Genomic DNA, 14,844 nt, shown 5'->3' on the forward strand with positions numbered 1-14,844 from the left:
TGTAGTTTCACACCTGGCATCGTCTTTGATGATATGACAACGGCGACTTTCAATGATCGGTCTAAAAGTTTGAGAAACGAAACGTCGATTCCAGTCAGTTTTTGTATAACACCGGCAAATCCAATATTCGCAAATTCAAAACCTCCTGCCATGGCAGTGCCAGTGTCTGTTTTAGCGATGGCGCAGCTCAGGCGCACTCCAGCCCAGCCGGCGATTTGAGGTCGACCCGATAGTTGAACGACAAACCCGGAAGCGCCCGTGCCCACTGGAACTCTAAGCCGTGGCTCGAGAATTTTGAAATCGATCATAGAAGCTTTTCTAAGTAAGGCCGATAGCTCAGCGGGCAAGAAGTCAGCGTTGAATTTGCCGATGATTGCTCCGATGTCGATTATGGGTCCTTGGGCGGTGATAATAAAGCCGGTACCTTTTGCTGCCTGTTCGATTGTCACATCGAAATCGATGGAACCTAATTGCAGAAAGCCGCCGGCTTTGAAGCGAATTTTGCGTGGCTTGGAAATGGTGATGTTTACGTAGAGAGACGGGTCGACGACTGAAACGAATCCGGGTATGATGTTGATGTCGGAATTCGCGCGAAATTCGACGGCGAGGCTCTTGGGCTTGCTCGTCAATTCGAATCGAGTCATTTGAATGTTGAGAATGTCTGATATGCCGGGCGGAAGAGGGACGTCGTTGATATTGAAGTCGGGCACAAGAGCGTTAATGAGATTTCCGACTGTCAACGAGCGTCCGGTGTCTCGAATAGTAAATCTCACGCCTCCGGAACCGATTTTCAGAATAAAGAGTACGGGCGGTTGACCGGAAACAAACGGTATAGCCGCGACAAGACTCACGCCTTTGGTGATCGGCATTGTATACGCCAAGATGCCGTTGAGAGCGTAGGGCAACATGTTCGGTATGACATCTCCGGACGACACTACCAATCCGGTTTCCGGTATGGTAAGGCTTCCGATAACGGGAATGTCGCTGATGTCGACGGCTCCGTCGGTGAGTCGGCTCACTAGTCCGGCAAGCGAAAAGCTCGGTATGTTGATTGCAAACGTGAAAACGGTGCGCGCTGTTTGGTAGGAGCGCGCCGCGTAGCGCGTGACAAGGAAGTGACATCGGAAGCCGCCCCACCCGGAAATCGTTGGATTTCCGGATATTCCAAAAGCAAAGCCTTGGGGCCCGTACGTAGCAACGGCGCTCGCTTGTTCAATGGTGAAGCGATCTAACCCGATCTTTTCCAGGGGCTCTTGTAAGTCGTCCGGCAATATTTTACTACCGAGCCACTCGACGAAACTTCCGACAGGAATTGAACCAGTAGACGGAGCGCCGTAGAAAAGCAAGTTAGGACCAACTTTGCTAATTTTTAAATCAAGTCCCGTATTCCCGATCCATACCGTTCCGGCGACGCCAAAGCTTTCGAATGAGAACTTATCGCTGCCGCGCGTGGCCCTCGGCTGTATTTGCACGCCAAAGAAGGCCGTTATATTCGAAACGGCAAGCACGTTTTTCTTGACGACCCACGTGGGAAACGGTTTCGTGCCGATCGACCATTCGCCCGAGGCGAGATTGTAAGAGAAGTTGCTCACTTTGAAGTTGAGAGGATTATCGAATTCGAGATTTTCGATGCCGAGAAGTTTAGAGATGTCTGGAAGAAGCAGTTGGAATAATCAAGAAGACGATAGTCGTCGTTGAAAACAGCCGCTATTGACGTAGGCGTGCTAACGACGTCGATGCCGCTTTCGTTGAGCTGAGGAAACGACGTAAAAGTCGTAGCTGCAGACGTGAACGCCGACGTATCGCCGACGAAGAACGACTGAGCGACTGGTGGAAAGACTGCAAGTAGACACAGCAGGCAGTACGCTAGCATAGCTGAGTCTTTGCGCTCTCGCTTGACGAGAGAGCCAAGTGATAGCTGTCGCACAAGTTTCAGACGCGTTATATGAAGCGAACGGTCGAATTCCATACCGCCCACTCAACGTCATCGTTTACTAATCGACGTCCGCTTGTACCATCTGCGATGGTTTGTGTAGCGCTTCTGTTTGACGCGTCTTGATGCATTCGCAAATCGATTTCCTAGGAATCTTTAGTGGCCGTGCAAAAACAACACTTCAGCGGATAAGTGATCATTCGGTAATTAGCGGCGCCGATCTTCTTCCGGCATTTCTCCTGAAGTTTGTCAGGAATGCGGACGTCGGTTGTCAAGATGACGACGACTCATGTCAACACACATACAATTAAAAGAGCCAGCGCCGTGACAGTTGAAGTCAGTCTCGAAGCGAATTAAGAGAAAGTCGCAATGTGGAAGAGTCTCGTCGCCTTACTCGCGCTGCTACTCTGCAGCGAGAGAGCGTCAAGCGAGAACAATGCAGAAGATAAAGAAGCTGCTGTCTACGAAATAAAAAGCAAGGATAGCAACGACTCCGAGAATCTGGAGACGATGACTTCAGACGACGGCAACGACAAATACGACGACTATTTCGCAACGATTTGGCAATCGCGCGAACGACGAGACTTCCAAGAGGCTGCAACCGATCCTGATAAGCCGATAAATCAAAACATGAATGTCTACGGCACGGTTCGCCGTTTCGACTATACCACAAGCAATTTTGCGCCGATTTGCGGTGGGGTTCTTTTAACTAGCCGCGTCGTGCTTACGTCATCACACTGCGCCGAGCTTGACATGAATAACCAGTGGCCGCAATTGCAGTTCTCCAGAGCAGGAAACCGTTACGGTGCCCAAGTAATAGCCTACCATCCAAATTTTCCCTTCTTGCTTCTCCTCTTACATGCGCCCGTATCTCCTTTACCTGACGTCTTTGCGTTTCCTTCGTGGACGGGAGAGTGGCAAACGAGAGATAAGAATTGGATCGTCTTACCGGAGCAGGTCATGAAGCATCCCTATCGAATCGATTCGTATTACGCTGCCGCTGAAGGACTTTTCGACGAAACGCCGAAAGCCGCCGACATTAATGACGTGCTAAAGACATGCAATTTTGAAGATAAAGCTGATAAAGTTGCTTTGAAGTGCACGGGTAAGGACCAGAAGAGTCTCCCGCTCTGTATACAAGAAGGCGACTCGTTTTTCCGACAAATTACGCAGACGCCGACGAGAGCCGTCGCTATTCCGGCTTTGGTTATGCGCGGCGAATCGTTTGCGACATGCAACGGATACGAGTCGCATCAGGAGCTGCGTTTTCTGCTAAAGCCTAAACCGCCGGTAACTACACCGGGAACATACGTATGCGGTTCCCGATTCACTTACCAGCACGTGCACGCTTTGATGCAAGCCGCCGAACAAGTGCAACACCCCTTCGCCGACAAAGACGTGATTCCCAACGGAAGGAAATGTAAGGAATCGTAGAAGAAGTCAAATTTATAATCACGTGACCGTATTAATATTTTTTCTCTGTTAGTTGGAACAATGAACATCAACGGTGTCGCTCGAATTTCCCGACCTCTCGGCTCCAACGTCATGGAAATTTTGATGAGCGTTATAAGAGAAACCGATATTATGGCAATACAGGAAACGGCACAAGTGAATCCGCTCGACGCCGAAGTGACAAGACACGGCTACGCGAAGGCAACCATTACCCAAGGCCCAGCGTCAACAAGTGCGACGACGTTTTACTACAAATCATCCGAAATTCAGCAAGAGGATTGCTACGAGATTTACAATAGTACCAAAAAGGCGTACGGACTCTATTGCCGATTTCGGGTAAATATTCACGTCAAGTACGAAAGCTGAAAATTTCGCATTCTCTTCGTTACAGTACAAACAAAGAGGGGGTCAATCGTATCAATGCATTCACTTCTACACGGTTCATCTAACGGAAGGAAAACCGGATGTAAGGCACGAGGAAATCAAAGACCTCAAAAAAGAAATCGATCTTCTCAATCCGGCTCTCAACTGCAAAAGCGTTATCATTGGAGGCGACTTTAATATCGGAGCGCCGCAACTCAGCATACCAAACACGAGAGCCGACATGGATTATACAATCCGAACACTGTGAGAAACCCCGACGCGAAAACAATTTATACCTATAACCTAATTAATTAATCTGTTGTACGTATACGTAGCTCGAATATGCGATTTCACGACACAGGCGGCACGACGATAAAGGACGGAAACAACAAGGAATCCCACTACGATAATATACTCGTCAGTGAGAGCACGCGATTACTGCACCAATTCTATCCGCCCGCTCCCCCCGGCAAACGATCGGAAGTTGTATATGATCGCTACGTTCCCTTTTCGACTACACTACGATTAACTGCTCCCAGAGTGCGCAGCTACGATCTCAGCGATCACTTACCCATTCGCTTTCAAGACCGGCACACTCTCGCCTTCGTCGGAACTTGGAATCTCCAAAAGTTTGAACTAAGCGATACAACGAAATCCGGCGAAAAAGAATACGAAAACCGGGTCGAGTATGAGAGGATGTTTAGACAGTTTCACATACTGGCGCTCCAAGAGCTGTCGGGATCGGCGACAACGCTCTACGGTAAACTCTAGCTTTGTCATTCCGTCCAGATGCAAAAGAGTTGGGTATTGCGTACGACGCGAACGTTTTGCATGCGATTCAATGTTGGGATTTGGACGTCAAAGATCCACCCGGGACCGCCAAACCAAAAAAATACCGGCCCATGTTCGGATGCACGTTCGAAACAATATCTTCTCAGGTAAGTCTGTAAAGGTTAAATTGCAGATTAGTGAATCGGAGTTCTAAATAGCCTACGCGCGTCACCGTGTTCTCTGTGCACGTATTAAACAAGCAAGCCAAAATAGGAACGAGCAAACTCTACCGAAAGCGCGTCTACGATTTTGCGAACACGCATCCACAATCGCTTTTGGGAAACGTCTTTCTCGTGGGCGATTTTAATGCCGACAAACCGGCGGGCAGTACAGCGTAAGATTAGGTACGCAGGCATGCAAGCAAGGCTTTGCACGTATCCTTTCATGCAGATGCCCGCACCAATTTGGCTTGCCTGGATGGGAGTACACACTGATTACGTCGAAAAACATACGCGACTACGTGTGGTACAGTGGCAATACGGAACCCGGAATTCCCAACTGCAAGGTTCTCAATCCCGAGTTAATGATAGACAGCGCAAATCAGAACATAATCGATGATTCGCCAACTGCTACGCCGGGAGTAGGCATGCCGGTGTTCGCTTCATGGAAAGAAATATCGGACCATCTGCCAATGATGGTCCAGTTTTCGAATCAGTGAATAAAACGCTATGCGAATTTGTTAGTGCGTGCGAAAGTTGAGTAACTTTCTCCAATCTGTGTTTTGGGAGCGTGTCTTTGTAATTGTCCTGTGCTGGTCAAAAAGCAAAGTGAATCGAAATCGTGCACTGCATGAACATACAACAACGTGACCAAATACGAGAAGGTAATAGGCCAATTAGACTTCGAAGGCTAGTGCGTTGTGCATAGGCAAAATACACGTGCATGGCCTAAGGTTAACTAAGACGCATTCACAGGCACGGTTTGAAAGACGGTGAACCTAAAATCCTAGACACCTGAAGACGCTGTATAAAAGCAGCGCTTGAGTCTTCTATATACGATTTCGCATAGAAGAGGAGAAATGAAGATGTTGACGTCATGGAAGTCACTGGCTTGCCAATGCCAATGCAAAAACACGCCACAAATAAAAAATCCGTGGAGTAGAAACGTATTACGCAAACGCTCATTTCTCATTACCGTGTCAAATTAATTAGCATCATCACTAATTAATGGCGGAGAATAAATTAATAAGCAGACCTTTTAAGGACTTAAATTAGATTGCATGATGTAAATTGCGTACCTCTCTGAACGTTAGCCCCCAAGGCCTTTTTTTGTCGACGAAAGTCAGTGAGGAATTAAAGTTTGACGTAGAGGCGGAGAATGGGTTGTATCAGGAAAAGAGCGTACAGTACCGCGCCCAAGTCTCTATCTAGCCTGCACGCGTGGAAAACGCGAGAACTAGGTCGACGTACACGCCTAACTCAGGGTCGTTTCTCGTGCAGTGAAAAAGGGACCTTCTTACTATTTGGACGCAGTTAGAAGCAAATCCCGGGGAACTTCACTTCAAAAGGTGACGTTTTCTAGACAACGAACTGAGAGAGATGCCGTCGACCATCGCTCTCCCCGAAAGAGCTGATTCCGCGATCACGCGAGTGACTCCTTCCATGTTGGACATTTTCCTCTTTCGGAATTTGCGTAGAGATGACTTTAGATCGGTATGGAAGACTCGATTACCCCGATGCAAGCGGATGCAGAACACAGCAAAGCAGCGATACGGGTTCGAACCATACATCCCGTATAAACAGACATAAGAAAACTTACAAAACTAACTAAACGACCGGAATTTCTCGCTGCATGATTCGGAAGCTAGTAAACTCCGCGTGAGACGACGACTGCTCGAATCAACTGTTTCACGGAAGAGAGTTAGACGCGAGGAAAGCTTGAACAAGTGTGGGATGAAATCAATGAAAAGATGACGTTTCTACCTTCAGAGAGTCGTCGCCGACGCTATCAATCTATTTGGAGCCAGTTCCACACTCGCTTTGTCCTCGGGGTATGCTTTGCTCTCTCGAACAATACTAAGCTTCCTATAGCACTCGGTTCCGGTGCAATTAAATTAATTAATATGCGTTTTGCGGTCGCGGTGTCTGTTTATGTGGATGTATGCCATGCTGGGGGCAGGGCATGAGATAACGCGATTCAAATTACTAGCACTTATAATAATAATAATAATAATAATAATAATAATAACTAGCTTCCTCTAGGAGTAGCGACCGATTCGAATGGGTTCTCGTCGATGAGTGGCGCGTGTAATAAAAATGACTTTTATCATGTTGACTATCGTGCCGACTATTACGTAGCCACGTACTCGAGAGATTGACCGTTAACCGCAATGGGTAAAACAATAACGTCCCGTCGATGATTTCCTTATCTTATCAACTACGAGAGAGGACGCCATTTCCGCGGAATTCAATGAACGCTTCCTTGCCCGCGTCATAATAACAATTGTAAGCTCCGGTGCATGAAACAATAATATCATATCGTGCGAATGGAAGCTACTGAGCTTCGTAGAATTACGCGCACCCCCTTTCCCCGCCCCTTCCAGGGCCCCGTCTCCGACAAACGAATCTCGTATATATCGCAGGAAGGGCTTTGTTGCTGAAACGCATACTTTCCTCCTCGAGTTAATGCATAAAAACTCCCTTGCGGTTGCTTTATTTGCATTCTAGCTAAATTGGGTGCGCTGCAACGTCGCGTGACCGTTTATCAAAAGCACCGCGGAAGCTAACTTTGACCAATTGACATAATGGCCAAGTTCCGCAAGGAAGTTAGCGCATTTGTTCTAGCTAACCGAATTACAGTATAGGAAACCCGTCCTGTATATATAGGAGAGCGACATTCAGGTTGTCATCCGAATCGGAGAGAGAGCTTGAGAGAGTACATGCAGATCATGGCAGTCGTAGCCAATTTGTTTCAAGTTTCAGTCGTCTTTTTCTCATTTGTCTTGGATTTCGAAGTATTAAAGGCAGAGGCGGTTTTCTGCTCGAAGCCCGAAATTAACGACATCGTCTTCTACATGCGAGACGCCGTTGGAGACGAAATGTGGCTAAACGTCAGAAGCGGGAACAAAATAGAGTTCGGCCCCAAGAGCAACAGAACCGCGTTTCCTCTTTGCTCCGGTAAGGGAACCGGGGAAACAGATTTTGCATTTGCTGGTTTAATAAACCAAACGCGTTGCATTGGATTCAATGTGACGAGCGGGAAGCTCAATGTCATTGTAAGTCATCGCAAAGTTGCCAAAACGCAATGCTAACGTAGCTCTCTTTGTCTGCATATATAGAAGGGACGCCACTGCAAAAACAACCTATTTTATACAAGCGGAGATCCTGAAAATGATCAGTTGCTTGTATTCAAACAAAAAAATGGAAAAACTTTACTTCCCGGCACAGCAACGTTGAATTCAATTGAATACGACGAAAGTCCTCGACTCTTCGTTGAAAGCGTTCTGATAAAAGGTCAATCATGTCAGCTTTTGGAAGATTTTGCCAAAACGGCGAATTTGAACTTGGAAAATAGGTTGTACTGGAAGAGGCTTTAGAAGTAAATTTTTTTTATAAAAGAACAGGATAATATGAATTCTGGTATTTGCTCTGAGCACATTAGAGGAATGTAGCCTCGGGGACGATGCACGTCATACGCAGCTGTGCGGCGGCCACCTCCATGCACGTGATCATTTCTTCGTAATTAGTTAATTAAAATCAATTCGAAAAGGGCATCTTCAGGGCAGGGAAATGGTGGATCTTATTTTTAGGTTGGCATTTTGTCGATTCACTATTCGCCTACAATAAAGAGCAACTCCTGAAGACAAGTGACACCTAATACCGAGATTTTGAGAAATGGGCTACGACGCGTAACTTTTTCAGATCAATTTTCCACTCACTTCACGCACTTCTCTTTCTCTTTCTCTACCTAAAACGGCTATCATTTAAGCACAGGAGCTCACGTGCATATAAACGCGACTCTACCTCCTACGCTCACTCGCTTCCACATCAACAATACACCTACTATGGCCATCCTCGTCCTCGCCCTCCTTTTAGCAACGATTGCTCGTACAAGTAAGCACGCAAATCTACGACCCTTTATTCGGTAACTAAGGCCAGTGCGTTCTAACTCTGTAGCCGCCGCTGATCCTGACAGGCCTAAAACAATCGTTGCAAAGGCCCACGGCATCCCGCTGATTCTGCCTTGCCCGTCGGGCAGCGCGGGTACATGGTACCACGCACCGTCAAACTACGATACCGCGGCGAGAAAGGACGCGACGCCTGCGCGCGTACTTCATCGCCGTCGTCGTCAGCTCGTTGTCGTCGTGCGCGGCGACAGCGAACTCGGCTTCTACAAGTGCGTGACGACGACGGAAGGAGAGCCGCCGTCGCATCAGAAATGGAATTTCGAAGTCGTTTCCAATCGTCGTGGTACGTGTAAGCGTTATAAATTGGGCACGTGTACCGCTTCATCTCCCGCACTGGCCTCAATTTAATTACAATTATTTCGCTCTATCTCTTTCTTTCAAACGTTTGCTATAGTCGTGCGAAAGAAACGAAGTGAAAATTCAAAGCAGTGCACAGACAACGGAGTCTCGCCTGGTCGCACTTACTACCACTACGAAATAATACGAATTGACGCCGGATCGAGCGCTATTCTACAATGCAGATACAACGGCTACGATCCCGCCGTCGCATTAGCGGCCAAAGCCGCCGCGGATAGCTCCGGATACAAGTGGTATTGGGTGCCTAAGAATGGTGATAAAACGGATAATCTAACGTGGGTGACGAGAAATTATACGGCGGGAAAGAATCGTAGCGCTGAATTTGGTCACGTGGAGTGCCGCTACGGGACGAATATAAGGACCTTCATCGACCGGTTCTATGTCGTCGGTACTACTAAATAAATTTATTTGGTTTTATCACATCTCTTGCTTTTAGTGCAAGGTAGCGAACCAAAGTCAGAAACGAGTTCGGTTCGCTGTTTCATGAGTAAACAATTGACTCCTTTTTGGCTTTTTCGTACCGCTTCGAATGCGTACGAACAGTCAGAGAAAAATGAGTGCGAGAACTCGGAGCGGAATGCAACAGCGTGCTATCGCGATAGCAGGCAAAGAAAAAAGCTCAGATTGCGATTGAATTATGACGGAAAAGACGAGCTCACAACCAGCGCCTTTCGATGCGGTTCGAAAGTCGGCACGACTTTAGACGAGAAATGCTGGATAATCATGATCACTATCGAGCACCGTCAAGGCAAGAAAATACCTTAAAAATTCAAAGAGCAAGAAATGCCAATATAATATTTTAGGACTGACTACGTCGACACCCCCTAAGACTCCCTTAGACTTTTTGACTATATCTTCGACTGACTCTACTTTCTCTCCAACTAGCGTCTCTCCAACTAGCGTCTCTCCAACTAGCGTCACTCCCAATAATTCAAGTGATCCAACTACAACCGGTTCTAAAGATTCGGCAAATGTTATCGGAGGTCTAACGGCAACAGGGGTCGCACTCGTTCTTCTCGTCTCTATCGCCGTCGTCGTTCTAACGTGCAAGAAGCGAAGACGAAATCCTATCTGGCTTGCAACGCGCGCCTACGACGACAAAGAGATGTCAAAGAACGCGGCGTACAATAGGCAATTGCCCGATATTGTCCTGCCCAAATCGATGCGCGTTATCGAGGGTATACGACTCAATAAGTCGTGTCTAATACCGAAACAGAACGTGACGCTTTTGAATCGTCTCGGTAGGCGCACCCACGCAGTGCGAGGAGTGTGAGAAAAAAATCGATTTGTTGCATAGGTGAGGGCTGCTTCGGGGTCGTCATGAAGGGAACGTTGGAGAACTTTAACGGGATCAAAGAGCCGATGACAGTCGCCGTCAAAGTGCCCAAGGGTATATACTGTCTAGTCTCTTTAATTAATTAATAATTATTTATCCGCGTATACTATAGCGGAAAATCGGAAGACTCTACAGGACCTCGCCGCCGAAGTGAACGTATGGACTCGAATAGGAAAACACGCCAACGTCATCAGTCTCGTGGGCGTAAGCGTGTTCGGAGGTACGAGGAGAATTAATAGCGGCAAAAACTCATCATGCATGTGCATCAGGTACGACGGGTCGCCTGCTATGGGTCGTCATGGAACACGCGAAGCACGGCTGTCTGAGCGAATACTTGCGCGCCAAGCGTTTCGGTCGTGTCGCCCAATCGTCGAACGACGTCAACGACGACACGCTGCGTTACGTGCCGCCCGACGAACAGAGAGTTCTGACGTCGCGCGACATGTTTCGCTACGCGCTCGACATCGCGCGAGGAATGGAACATCTCGCCGAGAGACAAGTATAAGAATTCAAATTCTGGGCTGGATAGAATTGTCGAATTGTCTATCTAGTGTCTGCATCGCGATTTGGCGGCGCGCAACGTGCTCGTCTGCGAGGGAGATGTGCTCAAAATCGCCGATTTCGGCATGGCGAAGGACATTCACTATTTCGACTACTATCGAAAGAAAAGCCCTGTACGAATACATATATGATGTATCGTGACTATGTTCAAAATGGCTTCTTTTAGAAAAGTCTCGTGCCGATGAAGTGGACGGCACCGGAATCGCTGCTGTATCGCGTTTTTACCGAATCAAGTGACGTGTAAGTGATTATTGAATAATGTCAATACGCACTTTTACGCGTTTGATTCTTTTTCTAGCTGGTCATTCGGTGTATTGCTCTGGGAGATCGCTACACTAGGTAAAGTCTCCTCGTAGAAAAATTAGTAGGTAATTCTCGTTTAATTTTTATAGGAAGTGCCCCTTATCCTGGCGTGCCCGTCGAGACTTTGTACGACCTTCTCACAAAGGACGGCTACCGGATGAGAAAACCGCGCACGTGTTCGCGCACGTTGTACGCGCATGCATACAGCGACGTCGTAAATTTAAATTTGAATTTTGCACGCCTAGTTACGATCTCATGCTCAAGTGCTGGGCTCTCGATCCGAACGACCGACCGAAATTTTACGAACTCGTCAAGCTCATCGAATACGAAGAGGTAGACGTAATCAAAAACGTGAATACTATATATAAGTCTAACTAATGGCTTAGAAGAACGACGGAGACGACGGGGAGGAAGAAAGTATAGGTTTCGATTTTTATGACGATTCGAGAGAGGAGAGACGTGTCATCTCGACAGACGACAGCGGCTTTATCGCGACACCAACTTCGTTCTCTTTCTGACTCTAACGTACATGTCATCTGTCTGATGAATTGATTTTTCTGACTTTTAGCTGACATTGGTTGTGTATGGGAGGGCTAGAGGCCTGGGACCACGCCTACGCGTACGTAATACACCTTGGACCCCCATAAGAGACCCCACTTACATGACGAGTCAGTAAAACGTACTTTAATGAGAGTTTCATTGTTCAGCGATCCTTTACATGATTTCAAAGCGCTCCCGCTCTTCTTTCGCCGTGCGAATTCTTCAAACATTGCGACCATGCTCGCCACGCGGTCATCCCTAAGGTCATTCCTAAGAAAAACGACTGAAACGACGTGGATAAGAAGTGCTCGTACGACGTGCAAAGGTTCTTACGTCGAAGGAATGGGAGAATCGGCTCGAGGACCCATCGAAGGGAGCCCCATCGCCCTGAGAAGACAATCGGATGCCAATCGATTCAAACAAAACGATTATACCGGTTAGACTGAAGGAAATCGGCAGGAACTTGCTCTGAAACGCTCGTTTGCTTCGACAAATGACGCGAAAATAATCCGGGATTGCTGAAGACGCATTAAGAACTCTGCCACGTGCTGGTCATTAATCCTATTGATTCCGATTGATTCGCCATCATCATTCTTCGCGGAACGATGACTACAATAATGGGGTGTTTGATCAGCAGTAAAAAAAAACAAGATTTGTATGTACTGTGAGGTGACCCTTAAGTTTGATGGAGGCGGGCTCTGGATAGTATACAGAGAAACGCCCTAGAAAATACTACGTTCAAAAACTATTTCCACATCCTTTCCAACTGCTAATTATCCTGCAACAACCGCACTAGTTTACAATAAAACGAGGTACGACAGAAAAAAGTTTCAAACAGTGAGTTTCGGAAAGGAGGCGTCTTACCTCCAGTTGCGCGCATGGCTCCCGACCCCTAAGTGCATGCCTACACCACTGGGGACCCCCAAAGGAACGAGACAAACCTTGTCAAGTCGCACGGGATCGAGCCGGTTCCCATATGGGGCCCCCCGATCGAAACGTCGTCCAGTCGCCGAGAGAAAATGTCTTTTTGAATGGTATGAGAGTAAGCGCGAAGGCGAGGAAGGCGAGATTGCTTACAAGGGAGTGGATGCGCCGTCCAGTGTCCGTGCGCTGTAGGAGTGGGCGGAACAGCTTCGACGTCGAACAGATCGCGGTAGCTCGTTTCTGAGAGCTATAGAGGCATCCTTCGAATGAAAAACAGTAGAAACGCTTTGGATGCTTACTCGAAAGAGTACGAAGAAACTTCAAAGGAACGTCGACGTCAATTTGGGCCACTTTGTGTCCTTCGATGACGCTTGGCCGGCTTCTTAGCACGAGTGTGGCGGTGTAGCGGCACGTCGACTCGTAGAAGAACGGACAAAATTCGGCGTGACTCTCTTGTATAGCGCGCTAACTCCTCATGAGAATCATCTCTGGCATCTGATGACATCATATCTATGACGAAGGAAACGAGTTTGGTCTCTTTTTCATAATATAAATTCCTGGTTATGTTTATTTGTCGACGGCTCAGTTTCAATAGAATTATTTTGAAAGAACTTGAGTCAAAAGGATATCCATATATAGCTGTATGCAGAACAGTAGTAAGTCAAGCAGTCGCGTACGGTATTATACTCCTGATGAATGCACACTCCAGTACAATTCTATCGCCACAAAGTGCTGTGGCGTCATCTCCGAAGGTACTCGCCGAATCTGTCCATGGAAAGTGATCGTTGACACAAGCGAAGAATTTAAAGCGACCCAAATAAAAATGTGACCGTGTGGGCGCAATCCCGTGTGCCCCAGACGTACTTTCGTAATATCTTTATTAGGTCCGGTTTCTGTAGATGAAATTTCGATTTCAACAGTGAATGCGTTGTGCGTTGCTTTGTTTGTTTCTAAAGACGTCACGCGTGGTATCACTTCACTTTCCAAAGTTCCATTCACTTTCAAATTGAATGTCGATAAAAAATTGGGAATCTCGCTTTCAGTTCATTGTCTAAGTTGAGCAATGAAGCAAGCAATTCTCTTTTTGGGGGCGTTTTTCGGCGCGTTGGGTATTGAATGCCACAAGTACGGGAACATGTATCTTCCGGATAACTTATTGGAATGGTGTTCTGTTCGTGCTTGTCTGAACTGGAAAGGTGACAATAAGAGCAAAAAGTGGTTGATCTCGTTCTTTTATTCAACTACACATGCAGATCCCCAGTTGCTGACAGTAAACTCAACCTTTGGCGGTTGGCCGTGGATTTCGTCTGAAGAGGAAGTTCGTGCGGTGTTTACATTTTACGCAAGTAAAGTGACACGAAGTTGCTCTATCGTCTATACCCATATACTTTTATTTCATGTGCTCAGATACAGATGTTTATGTGACAAACATTTTCGCGAAGGCTCACATCGTCATGTGGAATGGAAAGACCCAAAATTTTTCGCTTGCTTCGCACTTCTGCCCTGAAGGCGATTCTTGTCTCATTCCGGCAAACAGTATATACAGGGCCAATAGCAAAAAGACAAATTCAGATGTTGTCTCTTTACAGAATTAGTGGAGTACAAGTTTGCTTGGGCGAAAGAATCGATTCTAGAGTACGCCTCTCTGCTGGTAATAAGGGAGAAATTACAAGACATATAGAGAATGCTACTATATAGCTCTTTGACGTATACGTGTATAGATTAGTGGCGAAGTGACGGTCTACGCGAAGTCAGTTCAAGACGAAGAGATTTTCTGCCTTCACGTGTCTCCTTACGACACAAAAATCAAATGGCTCACCGAACAAGGATAGCTTCTTTCTAAGAATGCAAGCAGGATAACTTTGATCCGGTATAGTTGGGAGTACACTACAGTCCTTTGTCCAAATACAATTGTTTTGAAGTTTCAGTTCCAGTTTCTGTTTGTCTCGACAGTCTAAGTATAGTTTCGACTCCTCTACAGATCAATGCCCTAATTTTTCCAACAGAAAGTGCAAGTTCCGGTCGCGTTCACGCGCTGCTTGAAGGCCCGTGCAGAGGCAAAGCAAGCATGGTCACTCTAAACTGAAGCTACTCCCTGTCGTTTCACTTCATTCCTAT

The 14,844-nt window shown here is 46.9% G+C and overlaps 3 protein-coding genes and 2 long non-coding RNA genes across 6 annotated transcripts; 3 read left to right on the forward strand and 2 right to left on the reverse strand.

Moving 5' to 3' along the window:
* Positions 1 to 3,282: 3,282 nt before the first annotated feature.
* LOC136195877 (uncharacterized) lies at positions 3,283 to 5,299 on the forward strand. Its single transcript, XM_065985367.1, has 6 exons — positions 3,283 to 3,353; positions 3,420 to 3,721; positions 3,777 to 4,012; positions 4,084 to 4,686; positions 4,738 to 4,913; positions 4,970 to 5,299. The coding sequence occupies exons 1-4, from the start codon at positions 3,287 to 3,289 to the stop codon at positions 4,517 to 4,519; spliced, it is 1,041 nt and encodes a 346-aa protein (XP_065841439.1). The 5' UTR covers positions 3,283 to 3,286; the 3' UTR covers positions 4,520 to 4,686; positions 4,738 to 4,913; positions 4,970 to 5,299.
* A 3,268-nt stretch (positions 5,300 to 8,567) lies between these two features.
* Positions 8,568 to 11,955, forward strand: LOC136195887 (uncharacterized). Its single transcript, XM_065985375.1, has 14 exons — positions 8,568 to 8,631; positions 8,695 to 8,988; positions 9,100 to 9,450; positions 9,499 to 9,810; positions 9,866 to 10,303; positions 10,360 to 10,452; positions 10,511 to 10,618; positions 10,668 to 10,897; positions 10,950 to 11,072; positions 11,126 to 11,199; positions 11,258 to 11,298; positions 11,352 to 11,451; positions 11,508 to 11,595; positions 11,649 to 11,955. The coding sequence occupies exons 1-14, from the start codon at positions 8,583 to 8,585 to the stop codon at positions 11,778 to 11,780; spliced, it is 2,433 nt and encodes an 810-aa protein (XP_065841447.1). The 5' UTR covers positions 8,568 to 8,582; the 3' UTR covers positions 11,781 to 11,955.
* On the reverse strand, positions 11,841 to 12,442 carry LOC136195888 (uncharacterized). 2 transcript variants are annotated; one of them, XR_010672008.1, is made up of 4 exons: positions 12,237 to 12,423; positions 12,136 to 12,189; positions 11,924 to 12,072; positions 11,841 to 11,875 (listed from the first exon to the last, which is right to left on the reverse strand). It is a non-coding gene; the product is annotated as an uncharacterized lncRNA (long non-coding RNA). The 2 variants fall into 2 exon arrangements; XR_010672007.1 differs by having other exon boundaries at positions 11,841 to 12,072; positions 12,237 to 12,442.
* Positions 12,443 to 12,530: 88 nt separating this feature from the next.
* Positions 12,531 to 13,185, reverse strand: LOC136195889 (uncharacterized). The gene is made up of 4 exons (XR_010672009.1): positions 13,026 to 13,185; positions 12,880 to 12,973; positions 12,744 to 12,825; positions 12,531 to 12,694 (listed from the first exon to the last, which is right to left on the reverse strand). It is a non-coding gene; the product is annotated as an uncharacterized lncRNA (long non-coding RNA).
* A 608-nt stretch (positions 13,186 to 13,793) lies between these two features.
* Positions 13,794 to 14,623, forward strand: LOC136195879 (uncharacterized). The gene is made up of 5 exons (XM_065985368.1): positions 13,794 to 13,922; positions 13,980 to 14,072; positions 14,134 to 14,262; positions 14,316 to 14,377; positions 14,448 to 14,623. The coding sequence occupies exons 1-5, from the start codon at positions 13,862 to 13,864 to the stop codon at positions 14,556 to 14,558; spliced, it is 456 nt and encodes a 151-aa protein (XP_065841440.1). The 5' UTR covers positions 13,794 to 13,861; the 3' UTR covers positions 14,559 to 14,623.
* The last annotated feature ends 221 nt before the right edge of the window (positions 14,624 to 14,844 follow it).

Source organism: Oscarella lobularis, chromosome 15 (genome assembly GCF_947507565.1).
Source record: "Oscarella lobularis chromosome 15, ooOscLobu1.1, whole genome shotgun sequence".
Taxonomy (NCBI): domain Eukaryota; kingdom Metazoa; phylum Porifera; class Homoscleromorpha; order Homosclerophorida; family Oscarellidae; genus Oscarella; species Oscarella lobularis.

Excerpts from the sequence above, each read along its gene's own strand:
- LOC136195879 (XM_065985368.1), top strand. The coding sequence starts at position 13,862 with ATGTATCTTCCGGATAACTTATTGGAATGGTGTTCTGTTCGTGCTTGT. Across the intron at positions 14,073-14,133 it reads GGTGTTTACATTTTACGCAA|ATACAGATGTTTATGTGACA; the intron begins GTAAAGTGACAC and ends TCATGTGCTCAG. Across the intron at positions 14,263-14,315 it reads TTGTCTCATTCCGGCAAACA|AATTAGTGGAGTACAAGTTT; the intron begins GTATATACAGGG and ends GTCTCTTTACAG.
- LOC136195877 (XM_065985367.1), top strand. The coding sequence starts at position 3,287 with ATGCAAGCCGCCGAACAAGTGCAACACCCCTTCGCCGACAAAGACGTG. Across the intron at positions 3,354-3,419 it reads GATTCCCAACGGAAGGAAAT|TTGGAACAATGAACATCAAC; the intron begins GTAAGGAATCGT and ends TTTCTCTGTTAG. Across the intron at positions 3,722-3,776 it reads GACTCTATTGCCGATTTCGG|TACAAACAAAGAGGGGGTCA; the intron begins GTAAATATTCAC and ends TCTTCGTTACAG.
- LOC136195887 (XM_065985375.1), top strand. The coding sequence starts at position 8,583 with ATGGCCATCCTCGTCCTCGCCCTCCTTTTAGCAACGATTGCTCGTACA. Across the intron at positions 9,451-9,498 it reads CGACCGGTTCTATGTCGTCG|TGCAAGGTAGCGAACCAAAG; the intron begins GTACTACTAAAT and ends TCTTGCTTTTAG. Across the intron at positions 11,596-11,648 it reads AGCTCATCGAATACGAAGAG|AAGAACGACGGAGACGACGG; the intron begins GTAGACGTAATC and ends CTAATGGCTTAG.